Source organism: Macaca nemestrina, chromosome 6, assembly GCF_043159975.1.
Source record: "Macaca nemestrina isolate mMacNem1 chromosome 6, mMacNem.hap1, whole genome shotgun sequence".
NCBI lineage: Eukaryota > Metazoa > Chordata > Mammalia > Primates > Cercopithecidae > Macaca > Macaca nemestrina.
This window is the reverse complement of record NC_092130.1, coordinates 44,506,851-44,525,938: the sequence shown is the minus strand read 5'-3', so window position 1 is coordinate 44,525,938 and position 19,088 is coordinate 44,506,851. Positions and strand designations below refer to the sequence as shown.

General features: G+C 41.5%; 2 protein-coding genes across 20 annotated transcripts in view; one reads left to right on the top strand and one right to left on the bottom strand.

The window, feature by feature from the left end:
* LOC105467114 (solute carrier family 25 member 48) overlaps positions 1–19,088 on the top strand; it is an 80,013-nt gene that overhangs the window by 58,644 nt on the left and 2,281 nt on the right. For 10 of the 19 annotated variants that reach the window (XM_071098418.1, XM_071098413.1, XM_071098409.1 and 7 more), the window contains 3 exons: positions 2,137–2,254; positions 3,226–5,509; positions 7,642–10,255. The gene's annotated coding sequence lies outside the window, so the exon portion shown is untranslated. Of the gene's footprint in view, positions 1–207; positions 370–2,136; positions 2,255–3,225; positions 5,510–7,641; positions 10,256–19,088 lie in introns of those variants that run through there. The other 9 variants (XM_071098417.1, XM_071098412.1, XM_071098415.1 and 6 more) reach the window with 9 other exon arrangements.
* On the bottom strand, positions 12–3,603 carry LOC105467115 (interleukin 9). The gene is made up of 5 exons (XM_011716515.3): positions 3,487–3,603; positions 3,339–3,374; positions 3,224–3,256; positions 1,816–1,947; positions 12–276 (listed from the first exon to the last, which is right to left on the bottom strand). Exons 1-5 carry the CDS (start codon positions 3,601–3,603, stop codon positions 157–159), a joined length of 438 nt encoding a protein of 145 aa, XP_011714817.2. The 3' UTR covers positions 12–156.

Sequence of the window (19,088 nt, the reverse complement as noted above, 5' to 3'; positions counted from 1 at the left end):
CCCCCATATGTATTTATTTCAAAATAAAGACATACAATTTTAAACACATAATCACAACTGATATTGATTTAGAGTAGCTTACTTGATTTTTTAATTGTAGCAACTTAAAGAGAAAGCATTTTAAATTTAATAAATAGGATAAATAATATTTCATCTTCATATTTTGCCTCCCATCCCTCTCATCTTTTCTTTCTGGAAAACTTCCAGGAGACTCTTCAGAAATGTCAGCGTGTTGCCTGCCATGGTTTGGTTGCATGGCTGTTCACAGGAAAAATTCTGTGGGGATGAAAGTTGATAAGGACAGAGAGACTCAAATGATGTAGAGCCAGGCAGCCCCAGGAGCCCCCCTGCCAAGAGCCAGAGTCGGTGGTGAGGAGTGTCGGGATGGGAAGGGAAGGGGCTTGAAACCCAGAGCAAATAGATGGGCAGGTCCAGGCTAGCTCACGTGGTGTAAAGACAACATACGTGGTTGACCTCAAGTTGGATTTCAGGGCTCTTTACACACAGACACACACACACACACACACACGCCCCCCTATTAAGTGACCCTAAATCTCCCCATTAGAGAAAGCCTTTCTGGGGACTCTTTGAGGCCTAACATTGTATCATTATCCTTTTAGGTTGTGTTTCCAAGGTCATTTGACAGTACAGTGGCTAAGAGTGGGGCTCTGAGGTCACACAGACCTGAGTTCAAATCTCACCTCTGCCACTTATTAAATATGCAGCCTTAGGCAAATTAGTTAACCTCACTGAGACTGATAAATTGAATGATTGTCCCTAAGGTATGTATTTATTCAGTGAGACAGCATATATTAAGCACTTAGAACTAGATGCCATTGATGGTAGAAATGCATGCAGTTAAACAGTTGAGCTCAGTGCTTTCAGACTTCTAGGATCTTGTGTGGAGATGCTAATACCCAAAAAAGGGAGGGAGGTCACCTCTACCCAACTTGCCATCCCACTCTGCTGTCAGGGACTAGGGTATACGCTGAAGAAAGGAATGTGTGGATGGGCATTCAGGATGAGTGGCAAGCTTCCACCTTGACCTGGGTGCATTGCCCTTTAAATACCTCCTTAATCCAGGCCAGGCATGGTGGCTCACACCTATAATCCCAGCACTGTGGGAGGTCAGGGTGAGCAAATCACTTGAGTTCAGGAGCTGGAGAGCAGCCTGGCCAACATGGTGAAACCCCATCTCTACTAAAAATACAAAAATTAGCCGGGTGTGGTGGCACGCACCTGTAATCCCAGTTATTTAGGAGGCTGAGACAGGAGAATCACTTGAACCCAGGAGGCAGAGGCTGCAGTGAACTCAGATGGCACCACTGCACTCCAGCCTGGGCAACAGAGCGAGACTCTGTCTCCAAAACAAAACAAAACAAAACAAAACAAAACAAAACCTCCTTAACCAACAGGAAAAAAAAAAATCCCTTTTAACGACATCCATTCAGTTAGTACATTGAATCTCTAGAATAATTTTGTATTATGTGAGCTGCATCCCTGATTCTCTAGATTGTGGCTTCTAATTACACTCAGAAAGCATTCTTTCATTATTCCATAATAGAGAGAAGTAAATGGCTCCGTTGGCGTGTTTTTTAAAACTAGGGGGAACAATGATCTATCTCACTTTAATTCTATTGTTTCAATGGATCTCACTTTAATTATATTACTTCTGATTAAATTTCTTAGATGTCTTTTATCAGCCTTGAAGTATCAATTCCAACTTTATCATCCTTTTGCGTTCAAACAGGGTTGGCATCACCATTCACATAGAAATCACCGACAGGAACACATCACATATGAAAACAAACTTACAGGACACTTGTTGTTCTTTAGTACTTCAACCGATTTTTTCACCCGATTGAAAATCAGCGGGTATCTTGTTTGCACTGTGGTATTGGTCATCTGAGACAGTCCCTCCCTGAAGCATGGTCCAGGGCAGTTGTCCTGGTAAATAGTAAGGATTTATTAAAAGAAACATTCTGAGGACAGCTTTGAAAATATATCACAAAAAGCAATATAAGAGATGGTTTTTATTTAATCACCGTTACTCAAACTTGCATTATTTTTAGATAGGTCCCTTGCCAATGTAGGAAGTGATCTTCCATATTTAAAGGGGATGCCATTTTTCCACAGTGACACCCCCTGGAGGAGACTTCCTGTATGTTACACCCAGGAAACATGAGGGCTGTGGGCCCTGAAATAGTCAGCTCTGAATGTTCTTTTCAAGAGGTGCTTCCCGGCTTCAAGACTTGTAAGTTTGAAAGTGCAGAGTGAGGAAAAGCCTTTCCACACCAGCTAATGGGATGTGACAATTGAATGCAGCTGGTATTTCAGCAGCAGCTAAAAACACGGAGTGTACGCCGAGGGGCAGGGGCTGTGCTGTCTGCCTGGTGCCTGCCCAGAAGGCGCTCTAGCCTCTTCTCCTCTAATGGATGGATGGCGATGGGTGCGATGTCTTACCCTCGCTAGGGCAAGAAGCTCAGATTCTCCCAGGCCTTGCATGAGAAAGAATAAAGCACTGCACCTTGGAGAAGTGCCTCCTCCTCACCCTAACCAGGAGTTTGAATTAGGAATGAGAACTTTCCTGCCACCCGTCCTTCCTGCCAGAGTGGGCAGTGGCCCTCTGGAAGCCCTCCTTCCACTCAAAACTTCAGATCCTCTATCTGCCCAGAGGGCAGCACTCAAACCAACAGTCACTCTAATCAGCTAGACAGACAATAGGGAGGTAGGGAGGAAGGGAGGAGGCAGGGAGAGGGAGGTATAGCCCGTAGATCATTCATGCCAGATGAATGATAAGGAGTAGTCTTTTTATTTACATTGTTTCACAACTCTAGAGTTATCACTAAATGAGGTAGAAAGCAATATGATATGACCTATAGCAATGATTATATCCTTAGTTCCAGTTTTATTTAATTGTGCACATGGCCACCTATCTAAAAAGATATTCAAGATTCTTTTTTTAATGTTGAAAAGTGTTCAAACTTCTCAAGAGGCATAAAGTTAACTAAATACAAAGAAATGTTCATAATATAGGATTTCAAGATCCTAGTTTTAAAAGGGAATAGTTTGTAACAATGTGGTTTTAACAGGGAATACTAATCTTAACAATTGAATTAAGCAACAATGTATAACATTAAATATTAAATAAAGCAACTTATTTTTACTTAAAATCAAACCAAAAAAATCCAAGGTCAAAATTATATTCTCTCATTATACTTACAGAAGGAATGGGCAGACAGAGACAACTGGTCACCTGCAAGGGAAATTTCAGAGTGAAGATTCCAGATGTGAAAATTAAAATTAATTTGGAAAGTTCTTAAAGAGCATTCACTCACATTAGCACTGCAGTGGCACTTCGAAGCTGCATCTTCCTAAAGTAGATAGAGAGATAAGAACCTTTAGTCAGCCCCGAGTTTTTTCATCCTCATACATATTTCACTTTGTCAGTAGCCGTCTTTCCCACGGGCGCCCCCTGCAGCTTACCTGCATCTTGTTGATGAGGAAGTTGATGTCCATGAGGATCCCCGTCGAGGTTGGACACCCCCGGCCTGCCACGGAGCACAGGAGCAGGGCAGAGGTAAGGACTGTGGCCAGAAGCATCTTGACAGAGGACTGGAGCTCGCCTGAAGACACCTTCAAATCGAGTGGTATTTAAAGCTCCCTCTCAAACATGGAAAAACCCTGACATCAAACTGATACCAAAAGCCCACTTTTTCTCTGTAAGTTGGGGCCACTTTATATTAACAAACAAAAAAATCAAACTGAGTCACTTGACAAAGATGATGTTGTGCCAGGAAATATCATTCCTCAGAAAAGATGATTTTCAAAAAGTTGAGTACTGAAGTGCTGAAGGAAAAGTTAAAGATCTAAAAACCAAGAAAAAAAAAATTAAAGGCAGGGATTCTGGTTGTGAGAATGAGAATACTTTCCATGAAAGCCCAGGTCTGTATTTTCCCTTTTGACTTTATGGGAAATGCTGATAAAATATAGCTAGTCACGGGTGTTTGGGGAGAGCGAGTGGGTCAGGGGAGGGTGCGTGATATTGCAGGACTTTACTTCTCTCTGTTGGGGTTTTCCTTTAGTAATTGCAACCTCAGTCTTAACTATCCTTTATTCTCAAATCTCAATGTTTTTCATACCCAGGATCAAATTCGCCACCTAATGCAAATGCATCTTAGAAGTATCCTTTTGTGCAAGTGTCTGAAAGAAGAAATCTTCAACTATAAGCACAAGAATGTAGCAACCATGCTTGTTAAAATTGGCCTTGAGGACTCCTCAGTATCTTTAGAGACCTTGTATAACACTGCATGACATCAAGTGAAAACCCAGTACTTGAAATAGTATAATAGCTAACATTTACTGAGCACTTACTACATACTAGTAACTTTTTTTTTTTTTTTTTGAGACAGAGTGTCACTCTGTCACCAGGCTGGAGCGCAGTGGCACAATCTTGGTTCGCTGCAATCTCTGCCTCCCGGGTTCAAGAGATTCTCCTGCCTCAGCCTCCCGAGTAGCTAGGATTACAGGCACCTGCCACCACGCACAGCTAATCTTTTGTATCTTTAGTAGAGACAGGGTTTCACTATGTTGGTCAGGCTGGTCTTGAACTCCTGATCTTATGATCCACCTGTCTTAGCCTCCCAAAGCGCTGGGATTATAGGCATGAGCCACCACGCCTGGCCATACTAGCAACATTTCTAAGCACTTTACATGCATTAAGCCATGTAATACACTCAGTCACCAAATGAGGTGGGTAGTAATTTGTCATCACCATTTTTTTACCCTTTAAAACACTGTCTCCATCTTAGTGTTCTGGCCCTTCAATATGGCTGTGTTTAATCATCATGAGTCAAAAAGTAGTCGCACTGTAACTCTGTGAAGTTATAATTATTCTTATTATCTTATAGATGGAGAAACTGCGGCATAGAGAGGCAAGTAATTTGCCCAAAACACAAAGCCAGGAAGCCGCAGAATTTGTATTCAAGCCCAGAAGTCTGTCTCCTGATTTCAGCTGTTAATCCTCCTGAGGTCCTGTTTTTCTGCAGATCTTTTATCTGCCTCTCCCACCAGGATATATACTCCAGGGCCTTATGGGTCCAGTTCACCCCTATATTCTCAGCACTTAAGAAGGTGCCTGGGGAAGTGTGGGCACTCACTAAATGCTTGTTGAATTAAAACACTAATTTGAAAAGTAGTTTTTGAAATAAGAACTTCCCATTTCTGGGATTTATAAGACTTCAAATCTGATTTCTAGGGTACATATTTGGAGGTATGTGCAGGTAAGTAAATATAGCCTCTTCACAGTAGATTGAAAAGGTGAGGGGTTCTTTAGCTTAGCACTCTGAGCTATAATAGCCAATGGGGACAAACCCGTAAGATTTCCTTGCCACCACTGTAAGACTATGACAATACTGTTTTTTTCATTGTGTATTGTTCCTTAGGAGTGATGATGACTGTCATTTTTCTACTGCACTATGAGGAAGGGAGTGTCTTGGTGGTAAACAAGGTAAAGAGAAACAGGCTTTTTACTAAATTTCCTTAAGCCTTTCCACGTCTCTGACTTCCATCCCTGCTCTTTGCAGACACTAAAGAGAAAATTCAAAGGATTCCCAGCCTGTGGCAAACACTTTTGTTACAGAGCACTGGATGTATGCCTTTTTCTTGATGATAGAATTCTGATTAGTTTGGGGTACCAATGTATCCAGCCAAACACCCGCTTTTTCAGCCTCTTTTGCTGCTATGTGTAGCCATGCAGCAAGTTTCGATCAATGCAAAGTATGTAAAATTCTTTTGCTTTCCTGGTAATAGGAGACAAAAGTGGCTGAACCCTGTCTTTCCTCTTAATTCCAATTTGGGTGTGATGGCAGGAGCTTCAGCAGCAATCTTATAACTATGAAGAAATGGACAAGAGAATTGCAGCAATGGCAACACTAACATTTTTCATAAATAGCAAATAATCAAAAAAGCAATAAAAAATAAAACCATGAAACTAACAAGAGAAGTAACAATAATAGTATAGCAGTGCTACTAAAATTCTAGCTAGCTATCACTGCCTACTGAGGACCCTGAGTTATAAAGCCTGTTCTTGTTTAAAAAAAAAGAAAAGAAAATTAGCATGCTTTGGAGAGATTTTACAGATACATTAACATCAGGCTAAACCTTCTTCCTTGACATTATTGGAAGACTTGAGAGAGATGTGAAAAGACAATCATCTTTTCATTCTGTGAATCAATATTATTTGATGCTCTGTGTGTGAACCATGGGAATCGTTTCACCTGCCATCAGGTATTCCTCTCACATTGAGGAAAACACCACCTCACCTGTTGTACAGATGGGGGCTTTGCCCAGAAAGAGAAAGCCACAGCTCTAGTTTCTAGCAGGCGATAGTATAGCACAGTGGTTAAGACCAGTGACTCTGGAATCAGAATACCTGAGTTCAAGTCCTGCCTCTACCACTTGTTAGCTGCATGGCCTTGGGGGATTGCTTGGCCTCTCCCAGCTTCCATTTCACTGACGGTGAGTGAGGATGGTCATGTGGAAAGTGGGAATGGGGATCTAGGGATGTTGAGATGCAGTTGTCAGTGAAGGCCCATCTCAGGGTACTCCCATAGAGATTAAAAGAAATAGCTCCTCCAGCCCTAACTTGGATTAAGTAGCCTCCGGTTTGAAGTTTGTCAGGGCAAAGAAAGCAGCCTAGGTTAGGGGCCAACAAACTGTAATCCACTTTTCAGGTTGAGGGTAAGGTCTACAAGCTAAGAACAGTGTTTACCTTTTTAAGGGTTTAGAGGGTTAAAGTTTATAAAGAAATAATTAACCAATAAAAACAAAGAAGCATGTGTGGCAGAGACCGTATGTAACCCATAAAGCCTAAACATTTATTATCCGGCCCCTTTACAGGAAAAGTTGGCCACCCCCTGGCTGAGTTCCCACACCCCAGCCCTCGTTTTCTGAAGACATCATCTGTTATCTTCCAGTCCTGGCAAGGGTAGAGCTAGGGGTTGGTGGCTCAGGTGTCTTTTCTCCCATTCCCCACCTGGTTATTTAGGTCAGGCATCTGGACAGAGGGAAGGGAGCAGGGGACCTGGGCCACAGACTGCCAGATTATCTAAGTGGTGGGGGTCTGTCATTTCCTGAGGCTTTCTGTGGAGTGAGCTCGCTGGTCCAATGAACCAAAGATCTTCTCTCAATGAAACCCGTAGCTGCAGCAAAGATATGTCAGGCAGGCTCTGGTGTACTAGGAAAAGTCCCACATATTGAAGTTAGGAGAAAAGTGAGTGAATTAACAAGCTAAGTCTTGGCTTGACCAGCAGGCCTTGGGTCACCCACCTTCCCTGCCACCCTCAGGAGCTGGCTCAGGGTCAAGTGATCCACGGCCACTGGTGCTCCTTGGGCAGGTTACTTACCCTTTCCATGCACCAATGCACCCCCAGCACTCACTCACTTAGAGAAAGGAACGTGGGCCTTCACCCAGCCCTTCCTCATCAAAGAGAGGAGTGCTCCATTTGGGATATATTCTCAGGAATGAGGCATGTTTCCATTTGGAAATGTGGTCTGGACTGGTCCAGATGCCTTGCTCTTTGATACTCCGTCACTGCTACCCTCCCATCACATCAGTTTCTTTTCATTTCCATCCTCCAGGCCTTTACCCTTGCTAAGCTCTGCCTGCTGAGTTCTTCTTCAGCTCCTCCCTATGTGACCTGTTCTCATCCTTTAGTACTCAGCTCAACTGCCACCTCCTCAGCAAGACCTCTCTGACCACAGCAATCACTGCCATCTGCCCTGTGCCTCTTTCAGTGTGTTTCTCCCAGGAGAATGTCAGTTCCACGACAGTGGACACTACAACGGACTCTCTTGCTCATCACTGTGTTCTCAGGGCATGGTCTATAGAGAGTGCTCAGGAATTCCTGCTTAAATGAATAAATGACTAATACATTTAATTTTGTGAACATTTATTAAATGTGTGTTATTGATGAAATGACCAATACATGGTTCCCAGTAGACAAGTAACAAACAAAAAGCAGATGTCACATTTACCTGAACAAGGAACACATTTAAGAAGTGATTAACCAACAAGGGAGTAAATCCTCCTGCAGTTCTGTAGTCCCTTACGTTGGTGCAGGCTTTGAGAATTTCTGAAGTGCTTTTCAATCTCTTCTTTCTTTGGACTCTTACACTAACTGCATGAGGAAGGCCTGGGTGGTGCAGGAGCTCCTCTGCAAAGGATGAAGCAGAGAGAAGGAGAAAGGTGAAGTGACTGGTTCTTTAGAATTCTTTCCCATTTCCCCACCCACTCAGTTATAAAAAATAAAAGAATACAGGGTTGTTAAATGGTAGCTCTGCAGTTCAAAATACCATTAAAACAGCAGATGTTTATCTAGGCAAAGTCTACAACTTTTGAGGTTTAGCTCCTAGGATTTCTTTCAGTATCAAAATGTAAGTATGCAAATAAGCTACAGAGCAAATACACCACACTCAGAAATCAATTACTCACTTATTTTAAATATCAAGAAGATTGGAGTGGGATGCATATCAAGAGTTATCATAGATAACATATTTTACAATAAATGACAAAAGACAATGATCAACCATTTATTTTGTTCCAAAGATGAAGTTTGATTTTTTTGTGATAAAAGCTCATATGTCATGGATTATTTCTCTAGGAATAAAACAAAATGGTTATGTGTTCTAGGAAGGCACAGTATAAAATGACCAAAAAAAAAAAGGCACTACATTTCCAAGTAAAACCCATTCTGCCTTTCACTCCAATTAGCCAAGAGATAACTAGTTATGAGAATCCTCAAGTGCTAATTTCCTAATCAAGTAGTTATTTCTAGATCACTACTTTCTAGCAAAGTGTGATGGGGTAAGCCCCACTGGTTATGCTGTCCTTTGGTTGGGTCTTCTCTCCACGAAGGGGAATCCAGGACCCTTTCCCTCACATCCTGCCTGAGCAAGCCCTGTGTCTGCTGCCCTTGGAAGCTATTGCTCCCTGTGTTGCCCCACACAGTTTTCTCTGAGCTCCAAGACCTAGGATCTATTTCTTTCCTCCTTCCTTTCACTTCTCTTTCCTCACTGTTGTTGGTTAATAACAATCTGGGCTATCCTTGTAAATGGAATTTCACATCCTCCCATTGGCATAGTCCATCATTACTTGAGACCTGCCCCTGTATTTCTCAGAGACTATGGGACTCCCCTGACTCCCTGCCCTTTGCTGTGGCCAATTCATTGATGTCCATCTAATTAAGAGAGGATGAGAACTCTTGTTCTGGATTACACTGGGGCCTTAAGGCGTTAGAATTTGTTAAATCTTCCTGTGCACAAGGTAACATATTAAGCACTTTATATATATTATCTCAGCCTCCTCAACAATCTTTATTAACCCTATTTGTAGATATGGAAATGGAAGCTCAGAAAAGCTAAGAGAGTTGCCATAGACACACAGCTGGCAACTTGAATGAGATTTACGAGACCCCAGAGCCTGTGTTCTTATCTTCAAGGCCATAAATCAATCTCCATTTCTGTTGACCCATACTCTATAGGCTGTATTCCAAGTCTACTTAATACAAGCAGAAAATCAAAGTATGCCTTTGGGGCAGAGGGAGGTGGATTCTAGGCCTCAGCTGTATCTGTGTCCTAGGGCTGCCATCACAAAGTATACAAACTGGGTGACTTAAAGCCACGGAAATTTATTCTCTCACAATCTTGGGACCAGAAGTGCAAATCAAGGTATTGGCAGGGTTGGAAGCAGCCTGACCACTGCAGAGGTGGCTGTTGGGAAGAAGTGGAAGATGAGGCTGGAGGGTCTGAAGGGAAGGACAGAGCCCTGTGTCAAGAGGGCATTGACCACAAATCACAAAACCCCAGTTAACACTGACTGGAGTGATGAGGAAATTTGCCATCTCACAAAACAGTGCATCTGTGGATACATGGGGCCCTGGGGTGGTCAGATCTGCAGGTCTGAGATCTTGTGGAGGACAGGCTCCTTTTCCATTCTGTGGGTTGACTTCCCTCCCCTTGGGGCTATAAGATGACTGCCCAGTTCCAGGGCTCACATCTACTCTTGACAATATAAATCCTAGATTTGGAATGAATGGTCAAGTATTTGTAACCCTTTCACTTTCAATACATTTTGCCAAACTGCCCTCCAGAAAGATGTTCTAACATATAATAATAGAATTTGTAATTTATAATAATCCCATTAGTCACATTTAAGAATGTCCACTTCTGACATCCTTATCAACACTGGACAGTGATTTTTTATTAACCTTGGTCGGTGTGTCTGGCAAATTTATGATGCTAATACATATGTATTGAATTCATAAATTAATGAATTCTTGCTTTTTTATATTTCTTCACTTGTGAGTTACCTGTTAGTGCCCAGCTTTCTGTAGGTATGTTAATCTTTTGCTTACTGATTTCTACGTGTTCTTTGTATATCTTTGTTTTTCAAATATATTACATTTATTCTCTTCTATTTATTGTTATGCTTGTAGTGTTTTCTGACTGTGTTTTTATGTGGTCAAACATATAACATATTTATCTCTATTTTTCCAGTCTGTGAATGATTTTATTTTCAGCAATTAAATCTTTAATCTTTTTGGAGTTTATTTGAGGGTATAGAAGAAATCTAATTTATTTTTCTTCTATGTTTGGTCAATACTATTACTGACTAAATATCTCTTTTACCTACTGATTTGAACTACCACCTTATTGAGCACTAAATTTTAATTTTTCTTAAGTGTCTTTCTGGACTCTAATTTATTCCAATGAGCTGTCTTACAGCTCTAGATTGACTTTAGAATGCAATTGTGGTAATAAAGTGATTGTTGACATTTCCTTCGCATTACTGGGAATGCTTTCAATGCTTTTCATTTCAATATATTTCATTAAATATCGTGTTTGCTTGCTTATAAGTGGGAGCTAAACAATGGGTACGCATGAACATAAAGATGGGAACAACAGACACCGAAGGCTCCAAATGGGCAGAGGGAAGGAAGGGGTGAGGGTTGAAAAATTACCTATTGGGTACAATGGTCACTATTTGGATGATGGGCACTTCAGAAGCCCAAACCTCACCATTACACAATAAATCCATATAACAAAGCTGCACTTGTACGCCCTGAATCTAAACTAATCATCTATCAATCAGTATCATGTTTGCTATTGATTTCCTAATAGGGAAGAGTTTTGAATATTTAGTTCTCCAAATTCTTTTTAGAAATTATAGCTGAATTTTACAAATGCCTTTCAAGTTTTTATCAGGATCATGAGTTTTCTTTCCACTAACTTGTGTGATACATTGTTTTAATTGATTGCTAAATGTTGAGCCATCCTTACATTCCTGGAATAAGTTCTATTTGGTCATACTATATTACAGTTTTAGTACATTGATGGAATCAATTTGTTCTTCCTTTATTTTGAATAAAGGATGAAACACAGGTTCCCAGGGTGGTAGCATTATGTGCTCCTCTTCAGTGGGAATGGCCCACGAAGTCGTCCAGGCACCATTCTCTTTAGTGCTCCAGGTGATGACTTGGGTGTGGGGAAGCACGACTTCCATTGGGAGGCCCAGCACATGTCCTGGCCTAAGGCTCTGTGCCCCACAGGAGCCAATATCTGGTGAAAGAGCTCCACAGACAGCTTCCAAGGCCCCTACACTCAGGAGAGCCCAAGACCGTGACACTCCACTAAAAATGGATAGTTCGTTTATAGTCATCCCAGCCCAGACACTTTGCCACCTAGGCCTACTTGATATTTCATCTTCATCTAGTGTGTAGGGGAACAGAGCTAAATAATGAACGGAAAAGCCAGATTCTCTCTCAGAAGGGAAGAGGCTGCATTAGCAATTTTACTTAGATCATGTCCATCGTTAAGGGAGTTCATTCTTCATTTTCCTTTTATGTGCCTTCTTTTTGGGGCACATAAAAAGTGAGTTAGGAAGAGTTTAAATAGTATGAGAATTTTCAATATTTCCTCACTCCTCCATAGAAAGGATTTTTCTTTTTTTATTTCCACAAAGCCAGTGACGAGACAGTCCCCAAGACGTAGTAATTAGAATTTTTTTGTTTGACAATGTCTCACTCTGTCACATAGGCTGAAGTGCAGTGGCATGATCTTGGCTCACTGCAGCCTTGGCTTCTTGGGCTCAGGTTATTCTCCCACTTCAGCCTCCTGAGTAGGTGGGACCATAGGCACGCACCACCACACTAAGCTAATTTTAAAAAAAAATTGTATAGAGATGGGATCTCCCTCACATAGCTATTGTTATGTTGCTCAAGTTGGTCTCCAACCTCTGGCCTCAAGCGATCCTACAGCCTCATCCTCCCAAAGTGCTGGGATTACAGGTGTGAGTTACCACACCTGGCCATAATTAGAATTATTTGCTGAATCAATTATGTTCTGACAGAACTCATTTATAAAATGTGGGAATGATTACTTATGGAGGAAAATTTGTTGGTGTTTTCTATTTCTTCTGTTTTAATTGCTGTATTACATTGTCTACTTAATTTTTTTGTGTGCATTTTTGTAGGAAATAATCCCAGACATGACAAAGTAGTAATATTGTGCATTTTACCCATCTTTTCTCTTTAATAAAAATTGTGAGAAACTTGCATATTTGATTTTTTTCAGAGATTCAAGTTTTGCTTTTATTTATCAATTCTGTGTGTGAGTTTTATCTTCCTAACTTAGCATTTTATGCTTTTTCATTGTTAATTTCTACCTGATATAAATTTATCTTATCATTCCTTTTCTAACTCCTTGAGTTGAATATTTGCTTCACCTTTTAAACAGATAGTAGCTGCAATTATCGAATACATTGTATGGTAGTCACCATGCTATACATCTTTAATGCGTTATCTCACTGAATCCTCATAATACCACACAAGGCCATATAAAAGGTATTTATAGCAAAGTAGTTATGAGTGCAGACTTGAGACAGTCTCTGCCACTTACCATTCCATAACCTTGTGCAAATAACTTCTCTGTGTTTTGGTTTTCTCATCTGTAAAAATGGGGTAATTTTATAAGCTACACCGTGGGGCTGTGATGGAAGATAAATTAATTAGTACCTAGAAAGCCCCTAGAGCAGTGTCTGACCCACACGCAGCACAGTGGAAGTAGCTGATATTATTAGACTGGTGCAAAAGTAATTGCTGCTTTTGCCATTAAAGGTAATGGTAAAAACCACAATTACTTTTGAACCCAACTAATATTATTTTAAAATGAGGAAATGGAAGATTTAAGAAGTCTAGTAATTTGCCCAGCATCACATAGCTATTGCTAGATAAGGAGCCATCTTTTGAACACAGCATGAACAGCATTGCATAGATTTTGTTAAGTAGTTTGCTCATTCTCATTGATTCCTTAATAGTCTGTAATTTCAGGATTAAGACTGTAATTACATGATATTCATCCTTGAAATTCAGAAATTTCACCAGGATATGTCTCATTGTGGCTGTCCTTTGATTCCTCCTGACCAGCATGCAGTTGGCTCATTAGATCTTAAGATGACTTTCTCCAATTCAATGAATTTTTTTTCTGTTAGTTCTTTGACTTCCAATCTTCTTTTTTCTCCTACTATAATTCCTACTGTATGTGGGTCAAAATTTTATAAACTTATTTTTCATGTATTTGGTTTTTTTTTCTCTTAAATGTCTTATCATTATTCTTTTTAGTACTGATTTCTGGTAGAACATTTGGATTGGGTGTTTTCATTCCCAGTTCCAGTATCCAAAGATTCCCATTTGCTGTTTAAGAGCCTCTATTCATTTTTTTTAAAACCAGTGATCATTTTAATTTTAAATACTTTTAAAATGTAAATATGCATTCCAAAAAGCACATAACAAGCACATGAAGCCCTGGGAAAGAAAGATGATATACAAATGACAAAGTCTCATAAAGTGGTTTTTAAATTTCCAACTAAAATTAAGTTAGTAAAAATTCAATTTAAACTCTAGTTTCCATGAAAACTCTTCTACCCCAGATACAGCCATTCAACTTCTCTTTTTCCAAGATCTGGCAACCACTGCCAGATCCTAAAACCAGTCATCTGGTTTCAGTTGTTCTTCTCCACACTCTTCGCCATTCCTCAGCATCTCCCCATCTTCTTTTTTGCTACTTAATTAAATTTTTATTTTAGAACAGCTTTTTTTTTTTTTTACCAAAAAATTATAAAGGCAGTACAGAGAGTTCTCACATACCCCAAATCCAGTTTCTACTAGAAGGGTACATTTGTTACACTTAATGAACCAACATTGATATAAGATTATTAATTAAGTCCATGCATTATTCAGATTTACTTAATTTTACCTAATGTCAAGTAACTTGCCCAAGACCACATACCTATTACTAGATGATAGGTGGTAATTTTTCTGTTCCAGGATCCTTCCCAGAACGCCGTATTATATTTAGTCATCATGTCTCTTTAAGCTCCTCTTGGCCATAATTTCTTAGACTTTAGGGCCAGGCACAATGCCTCACACCCATAATCCCAGCACTTTGGGAGGCAGAGGTGGGTGGATCGGCTGAGGTAAGGAGTTCAAGACCAGCCTGGCCAACATGGCAAAATCCCATCTCTACAAAAATACAAAATTCAGCAGGGCATGGTGGTGCTTGTCTGTAATCCCAGCTACTCTGGAGGCTGAGGCAGGAGAACCACTTGAACTTTGGAGGCAGAGGTTGCCGTGAGCCGAAATCGTGCCACTGCACTCCAGCCTGGGTGACAGAGTGAGGCCCTGTCTCAGAAAAAATTCTTAGATTTTCTTTGATGACCTTGACAGTTACAAGGCACACTGGTCAGGTATTTGGTAGAATGTCCCTCCGTTGGGATTTGCCTGACGTTTTTGTCAGGATTAAACTGGGGTTATGTGTTTTTGGAGAAAGACCACAGAAGTAAAGTGCTATTTTTGTTATATCATATCAAAGGTACATATCCACATAATTTATCATTGCTGATGTGACGTTGATCATCTGGCCAAGGTCGTGTTTGTCAGGTTTCTCCACCACAAAGTTCATCTTTCCCCCTCCTTTCCATACTGCACTCTTTGGAAGGAAGTCTCTATGCATAGCCCACACTAAAGTGGAGGCGAGGTATGCTCCACTTCCTCGAGGGCTGAGTATCCACATAATTATATGGAATTCTTCTGCATAGGATATTTGTTTCTCCTATTTATTTATTTGTTTGTTTATTTATTTATTCATTCTATCATTTATATCATTAAGAGTTCATAGATATTTATTTTATACTTCGGGTTATAATCCAATACTGCTTTATTTATTTTGTTGCTCAAATTGTTCCGGTGCTGGTCACTGGAGTCCCTGTGTTCCTGTGTTCCCTTTGGCCCCTTCAATGTGGCTTTTGAGATTTTTTTTTTTTGAGCACTTATTACTTTCTGGCACTACAAGACACTTCAGGCACATCTTGTCTATTTACTGCCTCAGTCCTAGGTGCAGTCATTTCTCCAAAGAGCCCAGGTTCCTTTGACTGGAACCATTTTATTATAAATCAAAATGGCAGCTCAGGCATGCTTATTATTACTCCTGAGATATTTTTAGTTGTGCTGTGGTACCTTTTATCTTTAGGAATTGTTTGACTATTTCTTCCTCTCCATAACAACCTGCTCTTGCTTTAGTGATGTAATAAAACAGTTACCCCAGGTAACCTGCCTGTTATGATGTGATGGCTCACCAGCCCTCCCCTGATTCTCTTCCTGACTGTGCCATCCCAGACTAAAACTTCATAGCATAACAGGGTTGATGGATTAGTTACTTATTGCTGCATTCAGACTATTCCAAAACCTAGCAGCTTAAAACAGCACATATCTATTATTGCACAGAAGTTGCGTCTGTCAGGAATTGAGCACGACTTACGTGTTCCTCTGCTTCAGGGTCTCCCACAAGGCTGTAGTTAAGGTGTTGACAAAGGTGGTGTGGTTTCCTCTAAAGGCTCCACTGGGAGAAAGATCTGCTTCCAAGCCCACACGGCTTTGGCAGGATTCAGTTCCTCCTGCCAAACTTGCTGGGCTGAGGATCTTGGTTCCTCCCTGGTTGTGCGCTGAAGGCTCCTTCATCACATGGACTTCTCTAATGTGGCAGCTGGCTTCATCAAAATGTGCACACCGAGAAGGCAATAGGGACATCTGCTAGCAAGAGAGAACTTGGAATCTTTTATAACCACGTCGCTGAAGTGGCATGCTATCACTAGGTTCACTTCACACTTGAGAGGAAGGATTGTACAAGAATGTGAACGCTAGGTGATGTGGGTCCTTGGGGGCCACCTTAGAAGTCTGCTCATACAGGTAGGGATAAGACCTGCCTACTCCAGTCCCCAGAGAGGATACATAGCTTTTCATCTGGATTGTTTCTGTGGGATATCAGGAAATAATGAGCATAGAACAAGGCATGAAACACTACCTTAGTCCTGGTACTGTGATGTTGATTTTTAATATGCTGAGTTTGAAGTTAAGGAAGGAGCTCAGATGAAAACATTCAGTCAGTTGTGGCTCAATGAGACTTGTTTTAACCTTTCTTATGAGCCAGCTCTAGACTTAGATATTTTGTAGGATTATCTCATCTTAAACCTCGTAACAATTCTATGAGGAAGGCATTGTTACCTGAAGTTTGTGGACAGGGAAACAGAGGTAGAGAGGACTTAGGTAACTTTTCAGTGCCTGAGCATCCCAGTACCCTAAGCAGCACCGCCCCCGCACCCTGCATTCCCACTACTGCTTGACTCATGCAATTGCAGTCTCCATCTCAAAGGAGACCGGGCTCTGTGCTTCAGCACTTCAGAGACAGCAGTAGCTTCCACTTCCCATGCACCCCTCACATCTGCTAACTCTCTCTGGGGGTGGCCCCAAATGCATACTATTGACCTCTGCCTCTTTCCACCTCTCCGTCCTGTTCCCTTGGATGGAGTGCTTCATGGCAACTCTCTCCCTGGTTCCTGACTCACTCCCCCCCACAGTCACGACAAACTCCTTTCTTCCCTCATGACTTGTAATGGGTTCTAGAAGCTCAGTCCAACTTAGAGAGAAGGCTCTAACCCACTGGATTACTCTAAGCTCACTGAGCTGGTGAGAGACAGAGCCAGGATTCAACCTACCTTCTTTGTCCTACTTCATTCTGCCTCCCTGGTTGACCATCAAAGTAAACACTTAATTCAAACTCTGAACTCAAACACTATTTTCGGATTATTCTTTCCATGGTCTAAATATTCTCAGTTTGATGAAATGTGTAAAATGCAGTGGAAGAGATGAATAACATTCCTACTACGGCTGTAGGGATGTCACTGTTGGGAGTGGAGGTCAGGGTAGGGGTGGTGGGCACCAGGAACTCAGAGCAATGGCAGGGAGAGGCAGCAGGGCATGGGCATCGCACACACCCCAGGGGTTTAATTCCACTGCTCCTCTTGGGGGAAAAGGTGGCTCTACCTCTGGTTATGCTCCTGCCATTGACAGAATGCCTGAGACACCAAGCACAGGACCCAGCAGGAGCCTCACCCACAATACCATGTGTCTGCCTGAAAGGATGAAAGACAAACATGTTTTCCAAGTTGATTTCAGAAAAAGATAAGCAAAACAAAGAAAGAAACAGTCATTCTGTTCTTCATGCTACTTCATAAGAAGCAGACTGGGGATCCTGTGCAACAACTCTAAAAGTTCTCAGCACCAGTGTGGGAACTCCAGCGCCCGTGTTCATGACTTCAGTCATCCTGGTGGGGCTCCAGCTGGGCTCAAAGAGCCCTGCATTTGCTAAATAGAGTATCATTGTAATTAAAAATGGTGACATGATTTTACGGAGTTTTGTGATCAATGCTCCTCTTAGATAAATTATTAGTTGTGGGTTTTTTTTTTTTTTCCATTTCAACTCATTTTCAGTGTATCCTTCTAAGGAAAAAATGAAGGTCTGGGTCAGGGTCAGGGTTAGGATCAGAGTGTAGGTTAGAATTCTTCTACAGGCTTGGCATCCTAGATACAATTAATTCAACGAGCATTTTCTGCCTCTGGAAACCTGCTAGTCTCCTGGCCCCAGGAGCACCTCTTGCTAATAACTCTCTTCCTATCTTATGCACTGCTCCCTCTCAGTCTTCTGTGGGGCTCCTTCACTTTTCAGTCTCTACCTACCAGATTGCCCCAGGACCCAGTCCTGAGCTTGCTGTTCTTCTCTTCCGTGATATAGATGTTCCCATTCAGTCCATGGCTTTACTCATCCACGTGCTGATGACTCAAATGGTATCTGCAGCATCGATAGCTTCCCTGAGCTACAAAATCACATTATAATTGTAACATGTTTAAATAGGAACAGATTTTCTTTCCCTTATCAATAATCAGATCACCTTTTCTCCAACCTCCTCAGCAATCAAGATGTAGCTGTGAGACTGAAAATAATGTTTATACTCCTTAATATATTTAGGATTTAATATACAAAGAGATTTAATGAAATTTCATGAACAATGGTCCTCAGATAAATTATGACGTCTTGTTTTTTTTTTTTTTTTTTCATTTCAACTCATCCTCAGTATCTTTTTAGGGAAGAAATGAGGGTCTGACTCTGATGATTGGGCTGTGGTCTTGCTGCCCCCGGGCAGGAGAAGAACGAACCAGGAGGAGTAAAAGTTGGAAGCCCAGCTTATCTGGTACCAAGGGATCAGAGGCAGACATGTGGGTGCTGATCTCCCCTCTCTGAACTTCTGGCCAGTCAGGGGAATATGGGTTACAGATCTTCAGGGGAATGCTGAGAGGAGAGTTTTTGCCTGATTTATTTTAGGAGCTCTGGGAGAGATCATCACCCAACTGGCCTTTATGCCACCAACCTGGGCAGTGGGAAGGAGGTGGCAGGCAAACATATCAGAGTATAATCAGTGGCACAGCTGGGTCGGACAGAGACAGGGCTGGATTGTAGCTAAGCTACCTTAAGGTCCCCTGTGGTAGGGATGGGATGCAGAAATTCCCACATGTTGCCAAAGTGTCAGTGGACCATGTCTAGGTGGAAAGTTAGTGGACATTCACAGGGCCTGTGGCTGCAAGGGGCACAGTAGGCCATTGAACCAGGAGCTGGGTGAAGAGTATGGCAGACAGCTAGAG

Coding starts and splice junctions, on each gene's coding strand:
- LOC105467115 (XM_011716515.3), bottom strand. CDS start 3,603: ATGCTTCTGGCCACAGTCCTTACCTCTGCCCTGCTCCTGTGCTCCGTG. Junction 3,375..3,486: donor TCCTCATCAACAAGATGCAG/GTAAGCTGCAGG, acceptor TATCTACTTTAG/GAAGATGCAGCTTCGAAGTG. Junction 3,257..3,338: donor AGTGCCACTGCAGTGCTAAT/GTGAGTGAATGC, acceptor TTTCCCTTGCAG/GTGACCAGTTGTCTCTGTCT.